This window comes from Physeter macrocephalus, chromosome 19, assembly GCF_002837175.3.
Source record: "Physeter macrocephalus isolate SW-GA chromosome 19, ASM283717v5, whole genome shotgun sequence".
Taxonomy (NCBI): domain Eukaryota; kingdom Metazoa; phylum Chordata; class Mammalia; order Artiodactyla; family Physeteridae; genus Physeter; species Physeter macrocephalus.
The window spans coordinates 18,101,044-18,112,348 of record NC_041232.1 but is presented as its reverse complement, the minus strand read 5'-3'; the positions used below and the strand labels follow the sequence as shown (position 1 = coordinate 18,112,348).

At 42.0% G+C, this 11,305-nt stretch overlaps 1 protein-coding gene across 1 annotated transcript in view; it reads right to left on the bottom strand.

The window, feature by feature from the left end:
- The window catches only part of P2RX7 (purinergic receptor P2X 7), a 60,480-nt gene that overhangs the window by 10,926 nt on the left and 38,249 nt on the right, over positions 1–11,305 (bottom strand). The window contains exon 8 of the mRNA XM_024121097.3: positions 6,008–6,144. Coding sequence (XP_023976865.1) covers positions 6,008–6,144 — 137 coding nt within the window. The remainder of the gene's footprint in view (positions 1–6,007; positions 6,145–11,305) is intronic.

The following is an 11,305-nucleotide window of genomic DNA, read 5'->3' as shown; positions in this document are numbered from 1 at the left end:
CCGGGGCACGAACCCGTGTCCCCTGCATCGGCAGGCGGACTCTCAACCACTGCGCCACCAGGGAAGCCCTACATATATTTTCTTTGAGTTATTAATTCATAATCTGTTTACAGGTGTGGGGAGAGAAGAAAACAGAAAACGGATTATCTGCCAGAATATAGTATGGAACATCTGAAATTCTTATTCTTTTTAAACTCACGATCTGACATTGAGATCAGTTAGATATTCTCAGGCGAGTGCCTGTTTCTGGCCAAAGGGGTTTCAGTTTCTTTGCATCTGATTGTTCTCATTCCATGACAGTACTTTCTTCTGCTCTATTAACTGACTTGTTTTTTAAAATACAAAGCAAGCATGCATCACCACTCCATGCCCCAGGGTTGCATTATCTCTCTATGCAAGCTGTTTTGCTGGAAGGTTAACATTGTATAGTAAATACTTGAATTTCTGCTTTCAGGGTCTTGGTACAGTGGTTCTCAAACTGAGGGCAAGAATCACTTGGGAAGTGTGTTCGAAAGGCAGATTCCTGGGCCTCACCCCCAAAGGGCGGTTTCAAAAGATGTGAGGCGTTTCTAGGAATCTGTATTTCCAGGAAAGGTACCAGGTGGTTCTGATGCAGGTGATCAGTGGGCCACACTCAGAACACCAGGCCCTGGGCAAGGATGTTTTTACACTCTGTAGTGGGTTGAGTAATGGCCCCCCAAAAAGGTGAGTCCAAGCGCCTAACCCCTGCACCTGTCAATGTGACCTTATTTGAAAATAGGATCTTTGCAGATGTAAATGAGTTAAGGATCTCAAGATGAGATCATTCTGGATTTAGGGTGGGTCTTAAATCCAATGGCTGTATCCTTATAAGAAAAGGAAAGGGAGAGTTGAAACAGAAACACAGAGGAGAAGGCCATGTAAAGACGGAGGCAAATACTGGAGGGATGCAGCCACAAGTTAAGGACCACCTAGAGCCATCAGAAGCTAGAAGAGGCAAGGAAAGATCCTCCCTTAGAGACTTTAGAGGGAGTATGTCCCTGCTGACACCTTGATTTTGGACTTCTGGCCTCCAGAACTGTGAGAGATAAATTTGTGTTGTTTAAAGCCATCAAGTTTGTGGTAATTTGTTATAGCGGCCATAGGAAATGAATACACACACACACACCCATTCTGAGAAGCAGAGAAGCACATCAGGCATTCTATTTTGTGTGGGTCTTCCCTGCTTTACGCATCTTGTAACTAAACTGAATAATTGAAAAAGGATCTTTTGGTAAAGGACAAAATTCTTCAACGTGATCAATTCATTCAACTTCCTATGTTTTAGAAAGTTATATTTTCTCATAAACCTCATATAACCTCTAACTTCCTTCCCTTTTGTGTGGCTATTTGAAAATAACTTCTCCAGTTACCCGTCAGATCTTGCCATTTTATTTCTGGCTAAAGATTTCTTCTGGTGCTTATTGCAGAGAACCAATGCTCTAAAACTTTGTTCTAAAAGAATATTAACATCACAACCAGTTCTTCAGAAAGCTCAGATCTCTCCAGGAGCTAATGTTCTTAGGCTTAGCTCAGCGACTTGAAGACCATTTGCTAACATCTGATTGGTACATCGCCCTGCATGCGTCTGCTGATTGCTGAAAAAACAGCCTGTGAGGGCAGTCGGGGACCACTGATCCAGGCCTCTCTTTTTGCTAATGGCCACAAGCCTATTCAGTAGAGCAGCTGGGAATGATCAAAACTAGGAGCTGGTTTCAGGGCCCTGGATGAAATTCCACTGACCCGGAGAAGGCAAAATCCTCTTATGTCTTGATCTCAGCCAGCCTTTAGCCAAGGTTCTCAAACTCAAATGCCTATAGGGGCCAGATAACAGAAATGAGCGATGCAGCCAGGTAAGAGGCAATAAGGAGTGGTGAGGAGCGTGGCAAACCAAGAGCCACATGCCTTTTCTAAAGGGAACCACTGATACTCAGCTCTAGCTGAGTGCTCCCTGTGGAATATGAAGCCAGTGTTGTCAAATGGTTTAATTTAAAAAAAAAGTAGGAAGTCCATATTTTTATGTAGAATGTCTCAACTTTCAAAACATTGTGCAGGCCAAAAACAAAAACAAAAACAAAATTTGAAGCCTGCTTGCCAGTTAATGATGCTGCTTTAAGTAAAATATAAATAGAGCCATTTGCTTAAGTGGACCCACTTAATAAGAGTGCTAGCAGAAGGGTTAGGAAGCAGTGAATGTGTGTGTGTGTGTTTGCACGTGCACGTGTACTTTGGCCTGTACATGCATGCTCAGATTAAGTAGACACTTTATTTTATTCATTCTCCCAGGCAGCTAGCAACCTGGTTGTAGAAAGAAAATATAGTCAGATGAATCATCTAAGAAGAAAGTATGTTTAGGATGCTAGAAAATATAGTCGAGACCAGTGCTTCTCAAATTTTAATGTGCACATGAATCTCCTGGGAATCTTAAGATGCAGATTTTGACTCAGTAAATTGAGAGTGGGGGCTGAGATTGTACATCATAACAAGCTCCCAGGTGAGGCCCATGTTGCTGGTTCCAGGATCACATTTGAGTATCGAGGGTCTACATTAGTGATTCTCAAACTTAAGTTTGCATTAGAATAACCTGGAAGGCTTATGAAGACAATCCCCAGAGTGTCTGATTCAGTAGGTCTGGGGTAGAGCCTGAGAATTTGCATTTCTAACAAGATACCACATGATGCTGATATGGGGACCCGCACTTTGAGAACCATTGGTCCAGACCATTAGTGCTAAAAGTATTCGGAGAAGCTAATATGTTTGCAAGTTGATTCCCTAACATGGACTCCTACGTGTGCAGTTTCTCTTCTTAACTAGGAAAGCTCAGTCCTCAGGAAAGTGCATGGTGCCTATGGGGGTCCTATCCTGTGCTTGCAGAGGCCTTTTCTGGTTGCATTTCCCCACACCCCCATCACACTATCTTGTTTGATTTTCTTTGAAGCATTTATCATCATCTGAAATGGTTTTGTTGGATTTCTTTGTTCTATTGAGGTATAACTAACATATAATAATAAAATGCACAAGTCCTAAGGGTTCAATTCAATGAGTTTTGACAAATGAATACTCTATGTAACCTAGATCCCTACCAACATCTAGAACATTCCATTACCCCAGAAAACTCTTGTGCTCCCTTCCAATCGGTTCCTACTTCTCCTTCCTACCCCCAAACCCCAGCCCAGCAGCCATTGTTCTATCTTTTATCATCACAGATAAGTTTGCCTGTTCTTTTACTTCATATAAATGGCATCATAGAATGTACTCGTTCAGGTCTGGCTTCTTTCACTCAATGTAACGTCTGTGGGATTCATCTATGTTGATGTGTGTATCAGTAATTTCTTCCATTTTTATTTATGTTAAGTAGTGTTTTATTATATAAATATATCACAATTTATTTCTCCATTCACCTGTTATTGCACATTTGGGTTCTTTCTGGGTTTTGGCTATTATGAGTAAGGATGCTGTGAACATTCATGTGCAAATCTTTTTGTGGAGATATGTTTCCTTTCTCTTCGGTAAATACCTAAGAGTGGGATTTCTGGTTTAGAGGATAGATGTATGTTTACCTTTATAAGAAACTTCCCAACAATTCTCTAACGTGGTCGTACCATTTTACACTCCCACCAGGAAAGTAGGAGAATTCCAGTTGTTCCTCCTCCTTGCCAACCTTTGGAATTTCCAGTGTTTTTAATTTTAGTCATTCTGGTGGGCATGTCATTATATTTCATTGTGGTTTAAATTTGCATTTCCCTGGTGACTAATGATGTTGACTTGGAGTTGTTTATTTACTTATATTTTTGTCTTATATGTATAGTCATGTCCTATTAGGATATATGCTAAGCAGTAACTTGTCTATTTTGAAAATTTTTGCTTGTTTGTTTGTTTTTTTCAGTACACGGGCCTCTCACTGTTGTGGCTTCTCCCGTTGCGGAGCACAGGCTCCGGACGCGCAGGCTCAGAGGCCATGGCCCACGGGCCCAGCCGCTCCGCGGCATGTGGGATCTTCCCGGACCAGGGCACGAACCCGTGTCCCCTGCATTGGCAGGCGGACTCCCAACCACTGTGCCACCAGGGAAGCCCAATTTTGTTTACCAATGTATACCCATTGGGGCAACAAATATTTTTTTCTTCAATATATATTTAATAAATGAAGAATGCCAGTATCAACATCCTACCGGCTTCTTAAGCAAATTGTGTAACCAAGGGATATACTCAGCAACTCTCCCTGAAAAGGAAACAGCAAAGCCTACTTTGTGTCTGGAACCAGAGCACAAAATGACTAGCCATAACCACAGTCACAGAACCCTGCCTGGCTCCCACAGGAAATGAAAGGTCATGGAGACTGTGTTATAAGCCTCAAACTGAGAGGCCAAGTTACTGCTGGCCCAGTGTTGTAGGGACAGGCTGAAAAAAATTATCCAGATGTAGGAGGATTTCCAATCAAGATGGCAGGCTGCCTCACCACCTCCACCACCACCTCCCACCCCACTGCACTTACACAAAGAAGTGCAAGATAAAGTATTTTTTAAAGTCATATCAATATATTATTGAGCTCAAAACAAGGAAGGGCAGGTGCTAGAGATGAGTGGTAAGTGGGGACTAAAGCCACGTGAACCCTAGGAATACCAGATCAGATTTGTATATGAGCAGCTAGAGTCTTAACATACTTCTTGGGAAAGGAGCTGAGGCTGCAGATGCCCTACTTAGCAAGGAAGCAGGGATGGGATACTTCTAGTGGAGTGAAGACATCCAGCACCAAGAAATTAAACTAAAAACTGGTTTATAATTGATAGATGCCATACAGTCCTGGCAGGAACAACTACAAAATTAAATTATCACCCCAGAGGAATGTCTCCATATCCCATGGCACACACAAAACTTTGCACAAGATCATTTCTGCCGAAGTCCACCAATAAATATTCCAAAGCCCCACAAAGAGAAATCTCATCCAAGTTGCTACAGTTCAGTGTGAAAGGGGTTATACAGTAGATTGGACAAAAGGAGTAGGATCCATAAGCTAAGAATGGATCTCACTGAAACAATAATAGGTGGCTTTGAAAAAGAACTGAATATAAATCTGAGAAATGAAAAATATAGCCATATAGTTTTTTTAAAACCTGAAAGCATATGGTAAAATGCTCATAACCTTTGATCCAATAATTCTGCTTCTAGAAATTTATCCTAAGGAAATAATCTGGGATTCAAACAAAGATATATGTACAGAGATATACACTGCAGAGTTATTTATAAAGAAAAATCAGAAATACCCCAAATATCCAATGATGGCGGAATGGTGAGAAAATTATGAGATGGAAGGGAAAGGGTGTGTTTTGAGGTCTTAGTGATCTAGGTTAGGATTATGGAGCTTCTACTATTAGCTGTGGGTCTAGGGGAGATCATTTCACCTTTCTCAGCTTTCCCCAGGACACTAATATCTACCTTCCAGGGTGGTTGTGAGGTTTAGTGATGGTGATATGAATGTCTGGTATATAGAATACCCTCCCTAAGTTGTAGCTAATGTTATCATTACACTCACAATGGAATACGATGATAATTAATGTGATAGTCACAAAGAATTTTGAGTGACCTGGCATATGAAACCCCCCCCCGCCAGAATACCAAATTATAAATGTGATATGATCTCATATAAGCCTCACAAAACAATTGGTTAGACGAAGGAACATTCACCAGAGGGTTATCTTCAGTTATCTCAGGATAGAGGAATTATGGGTGATTTTTATTCTCTTCTCTGTGCTTTTCTCTGTGTCCCAAGTTTTGTTTTTATCTTACAAAGAGTGTGCAATTCTTTAATAATTCATACAAAAATTCAGTCACTGCCTAGCTCTTAGAGGAAGTCTTTTACATTCCTCTTGTTGCCTTGGAACCAAAACTAGTCTTGCTGGCTGCTGGGGATATGATTCAGCCAGGCCTGGAAGGTCCCTGAGGTTCCAAGGGTGGCCAGTCACTGGGCAAGTCTGACCTGGAGCACTGTTACCTGAAGTTGTAGCCAGGGTACAAGGACTCCTTGGCAGTCTTGTCGTCAAGGCGACGGAAACTGTATTTTGGACGGCAGTGATGGAACCAACTGTCCAGGTTGCAGTCCCAGTAGATCTCAATGCCCATGATTCCTCCCTGGGGAAGACAACGAGAGACAATCTCTAAGTCCCGCTGGACATGGGTTATGCAGCCATCAGACATCTCCCTGCATAGTGATGATCACTGAAGGAAAAGTTGGCTTTTGAGGGAAAAAAAAATGCTGATTAAAAATTTCAGAGCCATAGGTGCAGCCCTATCTAACTCATACAACTACTACTGTGGCAGCTACAAACGCATTTCCCTGCTCCTCCTCCCACCTGGAACACACCACCGATAAATTTATTTTCCTAAAATATAACTTTCAACAAACCACTCCTGTAATCAGACACCTTTAATGTCCACCCCCCATTAAAGTTTACGTTGAAACTTGTTAGACTGGAATTCATCGTGCTCCGTCACATCTTCTCTGCTTATCTCCCAATACACCCCTGGAGAAAGCTCTTATTCCGAAATCTCTATGTTTTTCCCTAAACACACTTTGCATTTTCATTTCTTTTTTTAAAAACAGCTTTATTGAGATACAGTTCACATACAGTTCGCCCACATAACATGTGTATTTAACAGTTTTTAGTATATTCACGTATATGTGCAACTGCCACCACAATCAATTTTACAACATTTTCATTACCTCCAAAAGAAAACATGTAAACTTTAGTTACCACCCCTCTCTCAAGCACTAAGCAACCACTAATCTACTTTTTGTCTTTATAGAGTTCCTTATTCTGAACTTTCATATGAATGAAATCATATAATATATGATCTTTTATGTCTGGCTTCTTTCGCTTAGCATGATGCTTTTAAAGTTCATCCATGTTGTAGCATGTGTCTGTACTTCATTCCTTACTGTGGTGGAAGAATATTCCACTGATTGAGTATACTACATTTTGTTTATCCATTCATCCTTTGATGGACGCTTGGGTTGTTTCCACCTTTTGGCTATTATGAATAATGCTGCTGTGAACATTTATGTACAAGTTTCTGTGTGAACATATGTTGTCATTTTTCGTGGATACATACTTAGGAGTGGAGTTGCTTGGTATGCTTTGAATTTTTAAATCTTGGCCCTTGACCTTTTCTCCCAATGAAATGTTTCTCCCACTCACCTCTCTAGCTAAATCCTCCTCATCCTTCAAGAACCAGCAAACATCCTTCCCCACTCACTCAGCCACCCATGTGCTCGTCAATTCATGGTGACCTTTCTCTTCTCTAAACTTCTAAAGAATCTGTTAATCTCTTACCTATACTTGGTACTTCTTTTATTCTAAAACATTTTTTTGAGTACTGACTATCATATTTCACTGAATCTTAGACACCATTGCTTGTAAGACACATAGGGTTTTTTGTTTTTTTTTTAATGTTCCTCTAAGAAAAAGATGCTGTCAATTAAACTGTGAGACTCTATCAACTGAAAGCTCTTCCTGATTTTGAAACTATTAAAAGTGAAAAAAAAGGTATGTCTTTGAATCAATGAAATTAGGCATTTCAAGACAGTATGCTAGATACTGAGGATACAGAAATGAGTAGCAAGGAAGCTCTGACTTGGAGAAAGGGGAAATAATACAGAATAATCACAACTGCCATTTTTTTGTCAGGCACTAAGCCAAGCACTCTACATATTACAGTGAATATCTAATGCCTTTGTCACTTGGCATCCAATTTGCCTTCTTCTGGGAAAACTACCTGGAATTTCCTTTGGGAAACACCTTTCCCAACTCTCAGTGGTTTGAATGGGGCTATGTCCTCTCCAAGCCCCAGGAGTGGGCACATGACTCAAGCCTGGCCAATCAGGACAGTGCTCCCTTCTGGACCTGGCGATTGATTCAGGATAGATATGTGGTCCAAGGTAGACCAATCAGAGCTCTTCCTGAGACATTTTGCCAGAACCATAGGAAAAGAAGTCCTCTACTGGCTGGGACCACTAGCTATAGAGTGTGAAAGTCTAAAGCAGCATTGTCTAATAGGATTTTCTGCGATGATGGATATATTCTATATTCATGCTGTATAGTACAATAGCCAGTGGTTATTGAATGCTTGAAATGAGGCTGGTATGACCAAGGAAATAAAATTTTAATTTTGTTTAATTTTAATTAAGTTTAAGTCACTTCATGTGACTTGTGGCTACCATAGTGGATAGCACAGTGCTAGAGCTTTGGTGGCTTTGCTTTGACATGTGGAGAATATGCCTGAGAATGACATCATCATTAAGGAAACAATCAAGAGATGAAAGGAGTCAGATTCCTGAGGACATCATTTGAGTTCCTGGAGGCAGCTATACCTAAATCTATCATACTCTTCATTCAATCAACAAATATTTATTGAGTGTCCATTATGGGCTGAACATGACACAAAAATGAACCCTCCCCCCCAAAAAAAAGCTAAATGTCCCTACCATCATGGAACTTACATTCTAGTCAGGGAAAATAGACAACAGACAAATGGGTATGTAAAATATATAGTATGTCAGATAATGCTAGGTGCCAGGGATAAAAATAAACATGGAAAGGGCCATAGGGCATGCTGGGATAGAGGTGGGAGTTGTCGCTTTAAATGTAGCGGTAAGGGAAAGCTTCACTGAGCTTATATTTGAGTAAATATTGGAAGTAGGTGTAGGAGGCAGCTAATGCTATGTCTGGGACAGACTGTTCCAGGCAGAGGGGAACAGCAAGAGAAAACTCCCAAGGTAGGAAGATGCCTTGGGTATACTAGAATGTTCATTTCCCCTGTTCTTTTTTTTTTTTTTGCGGTACGCAGGCCTCTCACTGTTGTAGCCTCTCCCGTTGCAGAGCACAGGCTCCGGACGTGCAGGCTCAGCAGCCATGGCTCACGGGCCTAGCCGCTCCGTGGCATGTGGGATCTTCCTGGACCGGGGCACGAACCCGTGTCCCCTGCATCAGCGGACGGACTCTCAACCACTGCGCCACCAGGGAAGCCCTCCCCTGGTCTATTTACACAAGTTAATATGGTTCCTTTTTTGCTTAAGCCACTTGAGTTTGGTTTCTATTATTTGCCCCCAAATTACTTTTTAATTTATTTTTTGCTTACATCATTTGTGTTGGATTTCTATAACTTGCAACCAGAAGAATCCTGACTAATCCAAGTGTGGTAGTCTGAGTAATGGTCCCCCAAATATTCCTAATCCTAGGTCCTAATCCCTGGACCTCTGAATATGTTACCTTAAATGGCAAAAGAGACTGCAGATGTGATTAAGTAAGGATCTTGAGATGAGGAAATTATCCTGGATTATCCGGGCGGGCCCTGTGAAGACACACTGGTCTTTATAAGAGGGAAGCAGAGCAAGATTTGACACAGAATAAGAAATCAATGTGACCACTGAAGCAAGATGCTGTGCTGCTGGCTTCGAAGCGGGAAGAAGGGGCTGTGAGCCAAGAAATGCAAGGAACGCGGTTCTAAAAGGTGGAAAAGGCAAGGAAATGGATTCTCCCCTAGAGCCTCCGGAGGGAGCATGTCTCTGCTGATATCTTGATTTTGGCCCAGTGAAACTCATTTTGGACTTCTGACCTCCAGTCGTATAAAAAAAAAATGTGTTGTTTTAAGCCACAAAATTTGTGGTAATTTGTTATAGCAGGCACAGGAAACGAATACACTGAGTGTCTCTCATAGAGTTGTTATGGGATTAGATGAGGTGATGCAGGAAAAGTCCTTGTCACCGTGCATGGATTTACAAAATGCTCAATAAATATGAGCGTATTATTAAGACCCAGTGGTCCAGCCTCTTGGCCATTTGTCATCCTCCATCCCTTGACCCACCCTGCCACATCCCTCTGTACAAAGACGTCACCAACCTGAATTGCCACATCTGAAAAATTATCTCCTGTTTCTTGGAAGATATCGCCTAGTCGGAAAATGGGACACTGTGGATTCTGAGTCTTGTGAAAGGTGCAAGTGACGTTTAAATCCGGCAAAATGTTTCTCCTGCACATAATGGAAAGCAAACAAACATCTCTATTGAAAACTGGGATCCATCTCTTTCATAGGAGTGAACCAATATGGTACCTGGGCACCATGAAGGCCTCCAATGATTCTGCCTCCTGGGATTTACACCCTTGTGTATTCCCCTCTCATATCGTACAGTGTTGGTCTCTGTGACCAATATATACAACAGAAGTGATAGTGTGTCTCTTCTGAGATTAGATTATAAAATACAGTGGCTTTCATCTTGGTTACTGTCTCGCTTGCTTGCTCTTTGGCTAGGACCTCTTGCTCTGGGAAAGCCGGCCACCATGTCCTAAGGACACCGAAGCAGTCTGAAGGAGAGGTCCACATGATGAAGTACTGAGCCCTCCTGCTGACTGCTGTGTGAGTGAGCTTGGAAGAGTATTCTCCAGCCCCAGTCCAGTCTGGAGATGAGAGCTCGACTGCCACCTGAGAGACCCTGAGCCAGAACTGCCCAGTGAAGTCATACCCAGATGTCATTCTGGGATGCACAGAAACTATGTGAGAAAATTAAAGTTTGTTGCTTTTAGTTTCGAAGTGTTGGGGTGATTTGTTACACAGCCGTAGATAACTAATATAGCCAGACATTCTGGGTGCTTACGTGGTGTAGTTGTGGCTGGGGAAGTCGATATTATTCTTGATGAGCACAGTGAAGTTTTCAGCACTGCCCAAGAGCGCAGGCCTGAAAGAGAGAAATGAAAAATGGGGATCAGTGACTACAGGGACCAAAGGAGTCAGTGGGCCAATGGACCAGAGACTCTGGTTTCTTGCTTGGGTCAATATGATGGATGAAGAGAAATGCAATCCAGTGGGAAAAACCTTCCAAAATTCTCCAGCTTCTCCAGGAAGAATTTCTCCCTTCTTAAGACCCCTGTGGAAGGAATTCCCTGGTTGTCCAGTGGTTAGGACTCTGCACTTCCATTGCAGGGGGCACGGGTTCGATCCCTGGTCAGGGAACTAAGATCCCGCAAGCCACGTGGCATGGCCAAAAAGCCCACAAAAAACAAAAGAGACCCCGTGGCATTTACTGTAATACTTCTCACTCTGATATAATTATATGTTTAGTTATGCACAGTGGTATGTTGGTAAACGTTTAATAACCAGCTCTCCAGGAAAACAAAAAGCCCTGATATTGTAGGACTTACTGATTATTGTGGTATAAATACTCCCACCCTAGCTGATTTCAAGCTACCAATAGAACATCAGTGAACTTGGAGTTGGGAAGGGATGAGCAGAAACGGCT